Raw genomic sequence first — 17042 nt, forward strand, 5'->3', positions numbered from 1 at the left:
CGATACAACTACTGTAGGGAGTCCCAGCCAGGCTAGCTAGTTACCACAGAACGAAGTTACGTAATGTGACGAGACTGAATTTGAAAGTACAAAAAAAAACACCAGGAGCACCAACAACGTCGGCAACCCAGCGCCAGGCCTCATTCTTTTTATTAATGTATCTGTACAAATTACAGAGCTGTATCGTACAGGACTGGATATGCAGCCATACAGGCAATTAGTTTCTCGGTCTTGAAACTGAAAGCTAGAAATGTTAACCATGGTTGCTACGTTACGAGAAACAAGAACACACCGATTGGCCATCGCTAGCGAAAATCGCTCCTCATTTGCATGAAATCACGTCTCGTCGTTACCCACAATGCACCACGCAAGCGATTCGCCTGGCTCCATTGAAAATGAATGGAAAGCATGTTGTCGCTCGCATCGCGTCGCTGCAGTGTACACGCACTGTAACACTGTTTATAGCCTATAGTCTTGGTTCGCTAACAGAGCAATCGCATCAAAGTTCGTTTTCATCGAACCAAACCTGCCAAGTGTAAACACACCCTTAGATGCAGACTATTTTATTTACCACTGCTCTAATCCCCCCCTACTCGGCTAGGCTACTAAAACCACATCTGTTATGCTATATATGCTTGAGTTAGCTAGACCTACACCGTTGAAAGGAACTGTTGAGACCAAATGCATTGATTCACTACTCGATTGATCATTAGGGGGGATGGGATTGCATCTTTGAAAGATGCATCCACGGGTTACCAGCTCAAAAAAAGAAGTCCTGTGCACAATGCAGTAGACTACCCAAAATTATCCTATTTATTCTATTTAGTCCGTAAATGTAAAGGGAAGAAAACGTAGGCTATTCTAAATTATCTGTCAGGCTAGATGTAGTATATTGATTTATCAAATGCAACTCGTTTTACATGTGGTACTGCCCTTGCGTAACCCGCCATCTACACTTGAAACTGGAGTCCCAATATTACAGTGATAGTCTATATAAACCCCAAATACACATTCTCAAACAGTATGATATTATTTTGGACATATTATCCACTGGGTCTTGTCATTCCAAAAGTTGTTACATTTAAGCATAAGGTTAAGCATCAACAGGCTAACATCAAGTCTATAGCCTAGAATTTCCAAACAATTTGCTCTAATTTTTGCAATACTTGGACTGTGTTCTGACAATAAATGAAGAACATCACATGTTTTGCCAGTATAACTGAATCTAATTAGACCATTGAATGTTTATGATGTCGCTGTGTGTTTGTTTTTGACTGGGGACAACAACGCGATCTTGTCAGCCCTCTATAACATTTTGATATGTCGGGAAACTAGACCAACTGCAGTCTAGCTTAACCCGCAACGTGTCGGGGAACTAGACCAACTGCAGTCTAGCTTAACCCGCAACTTGTTTGACATCCTTTAGCCAATAAATTACATTTTGCTGAATGATTGAAGGGCTAGACAACAAACGCCCCAATGAAATAATCACCGACTAACCACACGGAAATAAATGAGATTGCCGAAGACACGTTCATTAAGACTGTGCCTCTGCTCCGTACATCAAGAGCCATCTAGCAATCATTACATGTCAGTAACAACGTCACATGTCTGTAGACTCATGGGTCAATTTGACTTCTAGAAGGGAAAAATGCCTTGGCGCTTCTAGTGTTAACAGAACCAATTTAGTTGCCTGGCTCTGCCCTCCTATGTACTTACGCTCAATTTTGATTTTGCTTCTGTACTAGGTCTGGCCATGAGGTAAGTAAGTCAGATGTCTCCGGTTAATTTTCTACCGGCCAATCAGCGAACAGAGGGAGTGGCTGTCGTGCGCTAGTTTGTGTTGTAGTTCCGTAATGGCGGCGGAGAAAGATGCGAGCAAAGCCATTCGGTCCGTTGTGGCAACGCTGCCGAATATCCATAAGCTAAAGCCAGAACAAAGCCAAGTTTTGCTGAGTTTTGTTGGTGGCCATGATGTTGTGTCCCTCCACCCCACGGGGTTCGGGAACAGTTTGATTTTCCAGCTACGGCAGCTAGCTCGGTTACAGTAGTGGTGAAGGAATTGGCTAAGGCGAACGCTAGCGATTGGTTATGGCAGATCAGAGTGGCTCTGGGCAGATCCAATAGTTTTAAACTTCAACAGAGTACCCGCCTACAAGGAAGTCAACGCTTGTCAATGGAGCAAGGCCAGACTCTCTGTACAAATGAAATGTACGAGAGTCTGGTTAGGATCAGGCTACCAATTTAGTACATTTTGATCAATATAACATACATGTATTACGTGCGAAACAGCTGAATTATTTTCTGATATTGGACATCTTGTCAGACATTATCCCTTACTTAAATGTAGTGCTATTTCTCATTCCTAGGGGTGAGCCTTTTATATTGAGAGAATAATTAACCATGTTATTTTTTAGGCTATTTGATTAGAAACAGGGAAATGTACAAGAGAACGGACGTTCTGTTTTAACTCGAAGAACTAGCATCCAGTTATAGTATGGTGGCCAATTGCATTAATTGTAGTTTTGAGGCACTGTTTTGAAAATTAGGTTACACGTTTTGCAATTGGGGTCTAAGCAATTTAGAAAAACAAATAGTGTAAACACCATGATGACAATATGTGGGCAATAAACTGTACAAAATAATGCAACGCTCCTTAGGACCTTATCGTGAGTTTACAAACTAGGGTATTTTAGTGAACATTACCCACTAGCTGTGGTGTGCATGGTATTCTTAAGAGTGAGAGCCACGACGGGACTGTACTATCAACTAGGGTTATCAATCAACTAATATAACTAATCTTAATAAGAGGTGGAAGGTATGAACGGTATAGAATAGAAAACTTGTCCCGCTATTTACGATTAATGGACGAGGCGTAGTTGATGGTTGTCTCCAGTTATACAGAGTTAAAACCTGCCAATCAGAAACATCAACACCAGACAAATGTCTTGGTGAGATAAAAAATTGTTAAATTGAATAGGTTAGGCATCAACAGGCCAACATCAAGTCTATAGCCTAGAATTTCCAAACAATTCGCTCTCATTTTTTTATACCAAGGCTTGTTAGTAAACTGTATGTTTGTAGCTCATGTACAGGATGAAAATCAAATGCAAATGCAACTTATTCTTGCTTGTGCCCAGAAAGAAATGTAGTCAAAATTCCATTATCATTCATATAGCTTTGTAATTTTTTGAAGTCAAACACTGCCTCACTATATCACAACACTTACATTATTTATTGGAGAGGGACTTACTGAGTTTGTTTCGTAAAGCTACGATATTGAGCTTAATCAACGCTTGTTGGATGACATTTTGGAGCATCTGTAATTAATTTTCTTCTATTCTCAGTGTTTTTCAACTGGTGGGTCACGAGCTGGTGTGAAGAGGGCCCGTCAAAAAATTGTATTAGTTTGTATAAGTATAAGTTACCCAACTTCCGATGGTGCGCTTTTATTTTGAAAGGTGCTTAAGTCTCACGCATTAATTGTGAGACACCAAGGAGATGGCTGTCTCTGGTTATACAGTTACATGCCACTTACCACCCAAACAGAAACACCATCAGCACCCCCTCCTGTAATGTTGTCTGTCTTTTTTGGGGGGGTCTGGCTCCTGTTTAATTCTTTAATTTCATATTGATTTCATATTGACTTTCCTACTTTTCCTCTCCCTAGCCTTTCACTTGGATTGTCCCTGGTGTTCTTATGGGGGGTGAGAAGAGGAAGGCAGAGAAAGCCAGGTCAGTCTTGAAATATTGGTATCAAAGGCAATATTTGTACAGTAGTTTGAAAAAAGAAAAATGGCATAGGAAACTTGCATAAGAACCTATGAATGTGTGTAAATAATTTAATGTGAAATGTAAACAGATTAATGTGAAAGATTTTAAATACCCAACATCAGTGACCAACCTCACTAATGCTAAACAAGACCCACAACAAGTTTCCAAAATGTAGAAAGCCAAGTTTGATATTGCTGGAAACGTAGACAAACGGAACTAGTACCTCATTTATTTTGACTTTTCGCTCATGAAACAGCTAAATAGCAAATGAGCTAAGCTGTCTGGAGTAGGAATGCTCATATTTAACCATTAACCAACAATACAAACCGGTTAATACTTTTGGTTAAACGGTGTTTTCTATTTAGTGACAATGTCATTAGATTTAGCAACTTATTTCACCTTCCCTACCGACAGTCATATCTAGTGACTAGCAATACATCTAGGGACTTTCTGCTACTTTGGAAATCTGTTTTTGTTGTTCAGCAGCAGCAAAATAACAGCAAACATGTAGGTACAGTCGGGGCTCTCGGATACAATGTGTTTTCGCTTTGTTAATCTGTTTTTGTTCTGTTGTTATTTATGCTGCTATTTACAAATCTTCCCCCCCCCCCCCCCCCCCCAAAAAAAAATTATATATAGGTCAGACACTTGTCCATTCCAGGGCTCCAGACTAAAAAATTTTACTAGGAGCACAGTAGCCCCTGACTGAAAACTTTAAGAGCGCAAGCAGAACATTTAGGGGCACACCTTAAATCGACCTGCAATGCAATTATTAATGTAATAACTGTATTACTGACAAATGCTTTGATAGTAAATAGACTTAACTCACAGAAATCAGACGTTCCTGTAACACTGATCCAACGGGAAAACGATGATTTACCACATTCTAATTTTCTCATCAGTTCAATATGAAGGCTACATTTATAGAAAATCAACTTAAATACATAGGCTACAACATTTAGCCTAATGCATTAAACCAGCGGTTCCCAAACGTTTTAGGCCACACACCCTCTTCTATATCCAGACCGGGTTCATGCACCCCCACTCCCCCACACCTTAAACAAGAAAAAAAAGTAACAGAGCCTATTTATATATTCAAATCGGACCAATAAGAGAACAGTTTGCTCGCGCGTGGAGTTTGTTTACAAGATTTAGTCCGCTGTTAAATGTTGCAGTGTAAACACAAACCGAACAAAGGGGCAACTGCAACATTTTATCATATTAATCCCTGAATCGGAACAAAGCAAACAAACTACAGGTGTGAAAACCCCCTGAAACACTGCAACAAAGTCTAAATACATTTCAGTTACACAAGGCAATTTTTAAAATCTTTTAAAGAGCAATAAGGATGGCGAGGACACACGCACAGGCTCAGAGCCAGATTGCATCACATTTAATTTACAATTAATCATACATAGCGGTTACATTCATCTGAATCAAATAACAATAAAGTTAGTCCATTTGAGGATTTTCACATTTTAACATCAGGTGGCTCAGCCTGCAGCAAGAGAGAGAGGGAGGGGGAGAGAGTGAGAGATGTGAGTATTCCCAGTAACAGAGTAGCAATAATAACAATAACATTTGCCCACATACTTACATATATTAATGCGACGGATGGGCCTGCATCTCTGCACAAAGCTCTGCGATGTTTGGCGCAATTGAAGATAGTTTAAGCCGCAGATCTTTCTCAACATCCAGTATTTGCCGATATTTTGTCTTCACTGCTGTCAGAGCAGAGAAACCAGCTCACACAGAGGAGTTGTGGGGAAGGGCATCAAAACCCTCAAGGCGTGCTTTGCCAGGACTGGGTATACTGGCATTGCCTTGGTCCAAAAATCCACAAGTGGCTTTCTTTTGAGTTGCAACTGCAGTGCTCCATCGGATGACAGCTCAATCAGCTGCTCCTGCCCCTGAAATAACATCTGTGGGACAGGGAGGGAAACTTCATATTGGTTGTGAATCCACGTCTGAGATGTGTCCATCGGTGTGAAGTATTTCCGTAGCTGCTCAACAAGTTGTTTGAGGTGTTCAATTATGAGACTTTTCACATGTTCACCCATGATCACGTTGTTAACCTCCAAGAACGCTTGACGCGTAGGGAAACACAGGAGCGTATTCCCAGTCACACAGCTTGTCCAGAACCGTAGCTTCTTGATCATAGCTTCTATTTTGTCTTGTGTGTTGAACAAAGTAACACTGACTCCCTGCAGACTTAAATTCAGTTCATTCAGAACAGAAAAGATGTCGGCCAGATAGGCGAGCTTCTGCAGAAAGTCCTCGTCATGCAGATTGGAGGCCAAATGAAACGGGTTGTCCTCAAAAACTGCTGAAGTTCGTGCCGCAGTTCAAAAAGCCTTGTCAACACCTTGCCGCGGGACAACCAACGCACTTCAGTATGCAGCAGCAGTGCTTTGTGTTCGCTGCCCATCTCATTGCATAAGTGTGAACAGTCTTGAATTTAGCGGGCACGCTTTAATGAAGTTCACCAGTTTCACAGCATCATTGAAGACTGAAAGTAGATCAGCTGGCATGTTTTTGGCTGCAAGGGCCTCCCTGTGAACACTGCAATGTAACCAGAGAATGGATGGACAGACTTTCCTGATGTTAGCTATAAGCCCTGTGTGCTTCCCCGTCATCGATTTTGCCCCGTCAGTGCAGATTCCCATGCAGCGTGTCCAGTCGATCCCATTGGTGCTCATAAAGATTTCTTGTCCTGTTGTTTGGGTAGCAAGGGGCCAACAGAACAAAAAAATCTTCCTGCACCATGCCTTCAAAAGGTAATGGACGTACACCAGAAGATTGGCCACATCTGTTGACCAGTGTACTCGCAGAGAGTAAAACTCACTCTTCACGCAACCGACTAATGTAGCCAGGATGTCTTCGGACAAAGCATCGATGCGGCGTAACAGTGTTGTTGTCTCTCTCCAATCATACATTCCACCATCTCTTTGGCAGCTGGCAAGCACACATCTTCAGCGATTGTGTGAGGTAGGTAGCCCCTTTCTTGCTATTCTGTAACTGAGCAGATATGAAGCCCGTAGTGCGTTTTTTGTAGTCCCAACACATGAATGAGACTGCAGTTGTTTTGGGCTGTTTTGTAACTCCTCCAATCTCGATTAAAAAAATTTAAGGGGCTTTTGACTTGCACTGGCATGCATGCTTGGTGTTTAGGTGGCGACGTAAGAGGGCTTCAGACAGCTGTTAGCCAGAACCTCACTGCACACCACGCACTGTGACTTTGGGCAATCTGCATTGTTAATCCAAGTGAAGCCCAGACCCAGATCATTTTCATCATATTTCGATTTCAGCCATTTTAGCATATTTGCATGAATGTTACTGAATGAATGAAGTTGGCTTACGTTAGGTGCACAAGCTCGGCTAGCTAGTGTGTACGTAAAACAGTTTGGCGGCACGAGCTGAAATGCATTTATTTATTACATTGTTTTTAATTTTAATTTTAAATCTTACAAAGGGGAATTTTTATAATTCATGTTTTTGTTTTGTGAAAAATACCACTTTAATTGTTAACAATTATATCAACTACTTACTAACCGAGAGTGAGGTCATGCCGGGAAATATCAGACTGATGCTTTAACGTATCGACCGAGCGATAGCGAGCCAAAAGCCGAAGTTTGATATTTCCCAGTATGGTCGAGGTTAGTAAGTTGTTTATTATATGGCATTTTTCGCTCCTTTCATTTTGTAAATAAAATGAAATGGTAATTGTTAATAGAAAACATGTCGTTTTGTTTCAGTTTTGTACCAGTGTTTCAGGTGTTGCGTAGCAACCAATTACTTGCTAACTTCAAGTTACAATGATCAATAGAAAACTGACAACACGGCTCAGTTAAAATGGCTTTAATTTACAGTAAAGTAACAACATAAGTGATTCAAACTATAGTTTGTAGTCTTCATCATCACTTTCAATAACACATTTTTGCTGCTTCTGAATTTCCTCATGGCTGTTGATGTCTATCAATATCACTCATTTTGAAGATGACGTCAGAGGGCAATACGGATCCATATCAGACCGGCGAGGAGGGCAATACGCGGCTGGCATGACTACCCATTAGCCAATCAGAACGCTCGTACTGTCGTTGCCATATAATAATGAATATTAATTATTACACCATTAGACCATCATTAAATGTTTCCTCTCGTGCACCCCCTAGAGGCAGCTCACACCACACTTTGGGAATCCCTGCATTAAACAATGATGAGCAATGATTTTGATAGCCTACATTAAACGTATGGCTATATTGTTGTGATTTCAAATGTTTACGCATCAGTCATATAGGCCTATCTCAATATAAATTATCCCAGTATAATTATCATAGCTACATAATTGTTAACAGTAGCCTACAACTGCAAAACTAACATATACATCTATCCTCCATTTTCCCAATACAAAAACCATGTTAAAAAGTTAGGCTACTGGATAATGTATCGATTAATAGTAGGCTAAAACAATGTCAAAGTCAATTTAGATGTGTTTAGAGGGTGTCTGTTTTTCTTATCATTGAAGTAAAGGTCTATAAAAAAGGACCTCGACCTACATAGCCTGTCATTCACGTCAATCATGGCGTGTCAATTTATTTTGATGAAGTGGTGGATGAGATGAGGGAGCTGTCATAGTACACGGCTTAAAGGGAACGTTCTTCCTGGAAGAAGTCATGTGGCCGTGTGCATTGCTTTTTGTCGTGGTGGATCGATATGATCCATGTTCTATCTCTCGGGCTGCTTAAGAATAGGGTCCACACGCAATTAGCTTGACTACTTAAATCTGACTCGAATTAGTAGGATTGCGTGATCTGAAATTGGCCTTTATGGAACCGCTTTTGCCCCGCTTGATTTGTTGAGCTAATTTAAGTCAGGTTTGGGACTAGCTTTTTTGAGCGGCCTTTATGGAACAGGCCTCTGGTGAGATAAAAATTAAGCATACTCTAATTTAGCTGTCACTTGAGCCTTACCTGAGGCAAGATGATATCATTCCTTTGAAGAAGGCTGAATTTGCCGATGGCCTCAAACAAATCAGCCACGAAGTGTAAGCCAACCAACCAGCACGCAGCTCATCTATATATTCATGAGCATACCATAAAAGGGAGAAAACCTCTCGTTTCATTCTGGGGCTATTTCACAGGAGGCATCAGGGCTCATAGAACAGCACCCGGGCCATTATACATTTACATTTATGCATTTAGCAGACGCTTTTATCCAAAGCGACTTCCAAGAGAGAGCTTTACAAAAGAGCATAGTCACTGATCATAACAACGAGATAGCCCCAAATATTGCGAGCAGCCAAAACATGAAGCATACATGGTGGAAAACCAAGTAAGTGCCAAAGGGAAGAACCATAAGAGCATGCAGTTAAACAAGTTACAATTGAACAACATGAAACTCTCCACAAGAGTGCAAGTGTACCTGTAGAAAAAACAATCAACAGTAAAATATTTCACAGCGAGTACAAGAATTTGAAACCGTTACAACTAACCAACAAGAGCAACAAGTCTCTCAATACGAGTCATTGTGATCCTGGAGGAAACTAACATCAGGTCCAGCCAAGCATTCCTAAGTGCCGTTGTACTCCCGGAACAAGTGCGTCTTGAGCCTTTTCTTGAAGGTGGGGAGACAGTCAGTGTCCCTGATGGAGGTGGGGAGTTGATTCCACCATTGGGGGGCCAGACAGGAGAAGAGCTTGTCTTGGGACCGGGTGCTCTTGAGCGGTGGGACCACCAGACGGTTGTCAGAAGAAGACCGTAGGTGGCGGGTGTAAGGCTGGAGGAGAGACTTGATATAGTCGGGTGCAGTCCCGTTCACCGCTCGGAAGGTCAGTACCAGAGTCTTGAATCTGATACGGGCTGTGATGGGAAGCCAGTGGAGGGAGATGAGGAGCGGGGTAACATGGGAGCGTCTGGGTGGATTGAAGACCAGACGGGCCGCCGCGTTCTGAATCCTCTGGAGAGGGCGGGTTGCGCATGCTGGGAGACCAGCGAGCAGCGAGTTGCAGTAGTCCAACTTTGAGAGGACAAGTGCTTGGCCTAGCAGCTGGGTGGAATGCTCAGACAGGTATCTCCTGATCTTCCGGATGTTGTATAGGGTGAATCTACACGACCGGGAGACCGCAGCAATGTGGGCTGTGAGGGAGAGCTCGTCATCCATGGTCACCCCGAGGTTCCTGGCAGAGGATGAAGGGGTCACCGTCGCCGATCCCAGGGTGATTGAGAGATCGTGGGAGATGGAGGGTTTGGCCGGGATGATGAGGAGTTCTGTTTCGGCGAGGTTCAGCTGGAGGTGGTGCTCGGTCATCCAGGCGGAGATGTCTGAGGCAGGCCTCGATCCTAGCTGAGATCCCCGGATCAGTCGGCGGGAACGACAGGTACAGCTGCGTGTCATCAGCATAGCAGTGGTAGGAGAAGCCTGATTGGTCCAAGCAAGGTGGTGTAGAGGGAGAAGAGGAGGGGTCCAAGGACGGAGCCCTGTGGGACACCAGTGGAGAGCTGGCGGGGGCCTGACACTTTGCCTCCCCAGGAGACCTGGTAGGATCTTCTCGACAGGTAGGATGAGATCCACTGAAGTGCAGTGCCAGTGATGCCCGTCTCAGAAAGTCTGGCCAGCAGGATTTGATGGTTAACCATATCAAACGCTGCAGAAAGGTCCAGCAGAATGATGATGGATGACCTCAGCCCAACCAATGTTACATACCCTATTCGGAGACCTTAAGAAACAGTGTGAATCACCCCTTTTAAGGAGATTGTAGACTTGGTCCACCATGGGGACTTTTCTTTGCACGGACAGCATTGCCAGCTCCAGTCTACGATTAAAGTGTATACATTACATACATACCTACTGTACATACAAATACCTACATTGTTTGCTACCCCTAACTTAAACCTAATTGTGTACATAACCTACCTATGTGGCAAGATGGAATGGGACAATAAAAGCCCCTGCCTCAGCTTGGAGGAGGCCTATTACACCTCCCTTATGTCCAAGATTGACTGCAGCACCATCGGCTCCCATGGCAACTGTCTTCTATAACCACCCTGCTTCGGTCCCTAGTTGATGAAAGGCCTCTTCGGTGGCATTATAGACTCCTTAAAATAAATATGTTAACTGTAATTGTTGTGTACAATTACATTTGAATTTGGAATGATATTCATTATATACCAAAACCACCAGCAAACAGTCACTGTTTCTTTCCCATGTCATCACACTGAACAGTTGAATCACTGTGGCACCTACAAATAAAAGAATTGGCTTAAAAAGGTTAAGAGCATAGAAAATGTTTCACTCTTTCAATCATTCCTGACATATATTTCTAACTGCTGTGTTCTGAGTAAGCACTAAACTGAGGTCAAATTCAGCAATTGTAATTAACGTACCTTGGGCATTTGCATGCTGGACTTCCACATGGCCTATCAAAATATTCTTTGTTTTCCCTTGTTGCAGGATCCTTGCGTACACCATTTCACAATTTCTTTAGTTGAAACATCTGTGTCGCCATCAATCATGAATGAGAGATAAGAAGTGGCATCCTTAATCTTCTCACGGGTCTTCTTGTCTTTTAATGACAATCTCACAACCACACTCAGTCATTTTGCTGTGGCACGTATACGAATCGCGACGAATGACGTCAGGTAAATGAGACCCAGATGAGACGAGAGTCTATCATAGGTCTAGATGAAACGGGTTAGGCTACTGAGAAATTTTGTTTTTCATTTGAATGTGTGGCCAGAAAATTAACGAGCGACGTTGTGTTATAATGGATTATGGTCGGCCACTGCATCGATGCAGCATCGTCCATGTCCGCATCGCGATGCATCGATTATTCGATTAATTTCAACACCTCTAGTGGTCGGTACTAGCATCGTTTTGATTTGAGTGTAGATGGGGACTTCAACAAGTAATGCGAGCGAGCAAGCAAAATCTTTCAGCACTAATTTGAGTGCTAAATCGTTTTTTGGAGCTTTATGTAATTTAAGCTTTACATTGGTGTAAAGGAGTGTGCCCAAGTGGTTGGTTTGGGTCAGACTTTAAGAACGGACGAAGGCAAAACAGTACTTCCATTGAAGAATAGTCTTTAATTTAATGTCAGGTCAATCCCTTAGGTCTTGCTCACGCCAGCAACTTTCCCCAACTGAGCTGTGCGGCACATTTTTAAACACCTGGACAATACCATTGGACATGTGTCAAAATCAATTAACAGTTTCGCATGGTTCTCCCAATTTAACAACATACTGGCATGACACATTTCAAACATACATTCATGTCGTAATCGAACAATGCACTAAAACCAGTTCATACATGGTTCTTTAAAAACACTATGAGCACCCCTGCTCCAATGATCGCTTCCCCCCCGCGAAATAAACTGAGAAAAGCTTTCCCCGCCCTGCACCCTGGTTTGCTCCCACATTCCCGGAAGACAAGGTAACAGGGAAGGACAACGCTAAACATTTTGAAATGGATCAGTGCACACACAAACCCCATCCCGTGTTAAAATCACCTCTACGCACACCTACTACCATAATAACAAACCCTTGATCCCACTTGATATGGGAACAATGATACCAAGCAATGCATGAGTATAGGCAGTACAGCATGCCGTTGTGTAACACTTCGAAAACGAAAGTGCGTAATGTATGTTTTCTATTGCCCGGGAATTAACTAATATTTAGCTTTTAGACGCGTGAGTTCTAAATATTTCCGACGGCCCTCAAAGCGCAAGTTATTTTTCCGAAACGGTAGCTAGCTAGCTTTAGTTAGCTTCCGGGCTAAGTTAGCTAGCATAATACTCGTAGCAATGCTACTAGACATCCCAACCTGTAAAAACTAATTTCAGGGAGGTGGCTTCACCGGCTACGCATATGCGACGTTACACTGTGAGACCCGCATTCGAACGATCACATATGTGCGACGCAGCATTCACGAGTGTTTCTACTGTTATTTTATTAAAAAACGTTTTATATGCCGCTTCGAAATATGAACCGCACCACCATAAGAAATGTAAAATCGGGTTATAAACCGCAGTTTTATTTCAGAAGAATACGGTAACTATTCATATTACATTAAACTTGAACGTATCAGTTTTGCACAAATTTGTGCAGAGAATTATGATAGGCTACTAAGGCCCAATCCCAATGTCCCCCTTAAGCCCTGAACCCTCAGACTTACTTGACATCACCTTGTAAGTGATTGAGTGCAAGAGACTGCAAGGGCTCAAAATGCTATGAATTGGAATGGGACCGCACTTTGCTGCATTATCGGCAAAATGCTGTTGAATCAAATCTGATGTAAGCATATTTGTAATGTTAATCATCAAAGGACAACCTTTGACAAAGGACACAGTTCTGGCTATATTAATCAGTGAGCTTTGTGTTTAAACTAACATGTTAACTTTGTTAACAAATAAATCAATGAATGGGAAACACTAAGGCACATACTTCTGGCCAGGTGATTTCAACAGGAGCCTCTATATTTGTTTGTTTATTAGAAAAGGTAACCCTAAGTCTTTGTATTTCTTCACAGGCTTCGTAAGGGCATTAACATTCTGATCTCCACGCCAGGCCGTCTGGTGGATCATATCAAGAACACCCTCAGCATAGCCTTTAGTGCCACTCGCTGGCTCATCCTGGACGAGGCAGACAGGTAGGCCCTGACCTCTTACCCTCTACTAGCAACATGACCAACAACCTATGACCTAACCTCATCTATAACCGATACTCGTTTCTATGAACAACTCAGATTTAGATACAAGTTCTGTGTGCTGGTGGAATACTGCAAGATAACCTGCTTGTGGTTCCAATTCAAGATTTGGTGGTGTGTTTGTTTGCTCGCCCAGGACTCTAGACTTGGGTTTTGAGAAGGACCTTACAGTAATCTTAAACTCCCTCAACTCTACCGCCCCCTCCAGACAGAATGTCATGCTTTCTGCAACTCTCACAGACGGTACTCATTATTTGTCTGGCACCATTGTATCTCTAATGTGTGTGTATATATATATATATATACATATACACATAATTCTTCCTATCACTTATAGATTTGTGTGTGTGTTTCAGGCCTGTCTCGGTTGACGGGGGTGTGTATGAAAAACCCTGTCAGTATCCATGTGTCTGAAAACTCAAAGACTAGCTCTGACATCGCCTACCTTGATGTTGCCGCCCAGAGCCAGACGATGAGCTTTAGTGTACCAGACAATCTCCAGCAGTACGTGGTAGTAGTGCCCAGCAAGCTCAGACTTGTCTGCCTGGCGGCCTTCATCTTGGCAAGATGCAAGGTAAACACTGGGAACCCTAATGCACTGCAGTCATGTTTAAGTACAACACATACCAGCACATTATGTTGTTGAGTGGTACAATTACTTGTGCAAACTGGATCATTTCAATGTGTGCTCATTCACGTATGTCCTCAGTTTGAAAATGGCCACAAGCTCATTGTGTTCGTGTCCAGCTGTGAGGGGGTAGAGTTCCTCTTCTCTCTCTTCACCTCCGTATTATGCCACCCAACCACCAATAAATTGCACCCACTTAACTTCCTGCGTCTCCATGGCAACATGAAGCAGAGGGTAAGGTCCCCCTTATTTCACCTTTCTCCTTTACGTTTCCTATTTCCTCTCCCAGCACTTACCCCAGCAATCCCTGCTATACCCGTTTTTTGGTTTGGTAAATCAACATTCTTGATAAAAAAAAAAATCATTATGACACTTTCACTGAACTGCACCATAAGTGTCCTATGGTGTGACAAAAAGTAAAAGTCGTAAATAATATACAAATAGCATGACAGCGATTTATCTTCATTGTTACACACTTGTTTTCATATAATGGTATTTATTTAATGCAAGGAATAACACAATTTACCCCCCTTAACTTGATAAAGTAAAACTTTCTTTCATCCTAACAAAACAGTTTAAAATTATACCAGTTGAATTGTATCTTAAGATATTCTGAGATAAAACACTTTTTTTGTCCTTTTTAGTGTGTCACACCAAAGGATAAATTCTAGTTAATGCATTATAGGAAGTGAAAGTTATGACATATTTTCTTTTAATAATTTCAACTTTCAACTGAATAATAAAGAATATTTCATTTTAATTACCAATACAAACTGTATCATGTATACCATGTTTTTAGAAAACAAAACTTTTCACCAACAACTTTTCACACGGACATATGACGTGCCACGGTTGGCGCCCTCTGCTGGGAGTGCGTTTGAAACTCAAGGACAGTGGGAGGGTTAATTGCCGCCCCCCTCTTCATGCTGCCCCGGGCGGCTGCCCGCTTCGCCCGTGCCAAAAACCGCTACTGTTCGGATGGTCAGTGTGAATCATGTAAAGACTGTACTAATGTTTACCTTTTAGGAGCGGACTGAGGTGTTCCAGGAGTTCTCTGTCTGCAGGGACGGCGTACTGCTCTGTACTGTGAGTCACAGACAATTTTAATACACAGGTCCGTAGGGCCATTAACATTCAGGTCTGGCCATCTAGTAAATCATGAGGCCTAAAACAGCTACTTTCTGCATTGGCCATGTCTGTTATAATACATTGATCAATTGTTGTGTTAAAACAGCGTTTCCTGTTTCTCTCCCGTTCAGGATGTGGCATCGCGAGGTTTGGACTTACCCAAAGTCACCTGGATAGTACAAGTGAGCACTCCACCTCCCCATCTCATCTCACTGTCCTCTTCTGCCCCCTCTGTCAGACTGTCTTAACCTACTGTGTGTGTGTGTGTGTGTGTGTGTGTGTGTGTGTGTGCATCAGTATTCCCCTACCACAGCAGCAGAGTATGTGCACCGTGTGGGTAGAACGGCTCGCATTGGGGCACAAGGAAACAGCCTCCTCTTCATCACCCCTGCTGAGACGGCCTACATATCCGAGCTGGCCAATCACAACATTAGGTTGGTAATTCAGTGACCCTGACAGAGATTTGTGGTGGCAGTTTGGTTGTGGGTTTCTGACTTTCAGCACTTTCATCCAAAGCGACTTAGAAACCGTGCAGGTGGTAAACTCTAATCTAGGCTACAAAACTTCCATCATGATGGTACTCACTTGGTAATGGTGTCTCTTCTTGATTTCTAGCCTTTCAGAGATGAAGCTGCAGGATATCTTGAGTTGCCTGATGCTGGATGACGCATATAAAGGGCGAGGAAAGTACCACAAGGTCAGACTCTGATAACCATTTGTCAAGATTATTACCACTGACTTAATGAGAAACTGTCTGAACTATAGTCTACTTTTGAGTCTGGAACTACTTTAACTTGCAATGTGCTGTGAAAATACTTATGCATACTTAGTATTTAAGAAGATTGCATAGATTAACCCGTTAAGGAGTAGTGTCGCACATGTGAACGTTCGAATGCGGGTCTCACGGTGCGTTTACACTGCAGCGACGCGATGCGAGCGACAACATGTTCTCCACTCATTTTTTATGGAGCCAGGCGAATCGCTTGCGCGGTGCATTGTAGGTAGCGACGCGTTGCGAGTACGTAAACCCAAGTCTGCACACTTGGCCATGACACCTACAACATTGACTTTAGAGAACTACTATTCTACATTAATCTGTTTGATACGCTCCCGCGCATGGTGAACTGTGGGAAGGCGAGCGATGGCAAGCGACTCGCGTCGCTGCAGTGTAAACGCACTGTCACAGCGTAACATCGCACATGTGCGATTCTGAACATTCCAACCGACTATTTTCCAATAGACAACTATATGACAAACGCTAAAGTATGGCTTCAAAATGTACAATTAGGAGACAACAAGTAACACTAGCAGGTAGTAGCATTGCTACGAGTATTATGCTAGGTTGCTTGGTAACGGAAGCTAACTAAAGCTAGCTAGCTTCCGTTTTGGAAACATAACTCACTATGGTGAGTGAAATATTTAGAACTCACGCATAATGGTTAAAAATCATACATTTGTTGATGCTCATTTACACTTCAAAATACTAAGAGTGAAGTGTAGAAAGAAAACAGGGTTCTCTTCTCATTTCCCTTAGTGTACAAGGTAATGGTGATGGGCTATGTTGCAGCCTCACAAAGTTGAAACAGTTGCATCAAAACGAAGAAATTGGGCAATCCTGTGTAAAAAAAATTCCTAACCTATATTATGACTTAAAATTCCCCTAAAGTTTTTCCCTTCTAGTGATATTTTTTATAATTTACTCATATTGCATTTCATTCATAAAGAACCCTCTTTGAAACAAGCTGATTCCAACAACGTTGTCACTGGAAGTGTCAGCTGGAATCGCGATTCAAACAGTACCATCTGCAAA

The 17042-nt window shown here is 42.4% G+C and overlaps 2 protein-coding genes across 2 annotated transcripts in view; one reads left to right on the plus strand and one right to left on the minus strand.

Annotated features, from left to right (window-relative positions):
• Positions 1-17042, plus strand: part of ddx31 (DEAD (Asp-Glu-Ala-Asp) box polypeptide 31) — a 62712-nt gene that overhangs the window by 26996 nt on the left and 18674 nt on the right. Inside the window, exons 10-18 of the mRNA XM_067231303.1 lie at positions 3671-3735; positions 13300-13419; positions 13613-13719; positions 13833-14050; positions 14186-14338; positions 15131-15190; positions 15364-15414; positions 15530-15666; positions 15848-15929. Of these exons, the coding sequence (XP_067087404.1) occupies positions 3671-3735; positions 13300-13419; positions 13613-13719; positions 13833-14050; positions 14186-14338; positions 15131-15190; positions 15364-15414; positions 15530-15666; positions 15848-15929 (993 nt within the window). The remainder of the gene's footprint in view (positions 1-3670; positions 3736-13299; positions 13420-13612; positions 13720-13832; positions 14051-14185; positions 14339-15130; positions 15191-15363; positions 15415-15529; positions 15667-15847; positions 15930-17042) is intronic.
• On the minus strand, positions 9134-11241 carry LOC136937793 (uncharacterized). Its single transcript, XM_067230914.1, has 3 exons — positions 11157-11241; positions 10308-10477; positions 9134-10116 (listed from the first exon to the last, which is right to left on the minus strand). The coding sequence occupies exons 1-3, from the start codon at positions 11239-11241 to the stop codon at positions 9343-9345; spliced, it is 1029 nt and encodes a 342-aa protein (XP_067087015.1). The 3' UTR covers positions 9134-9342.

The sequence above is a fragment of the Osmerus mordax genome, chromosome 28 (genome assembly GCF_038355195.1).
Source record: "Osmerus mordax isolate fOsmMor3 chromosome 28, fOsmMor3.pri, whole genome shotgun sequence".
Lineage (NCBI taxonomy): Eukaryota > Metazoa > Chordata > Actinopteri > Osmeriformes > Osmeridae > Osmerus > Osmerus mordax.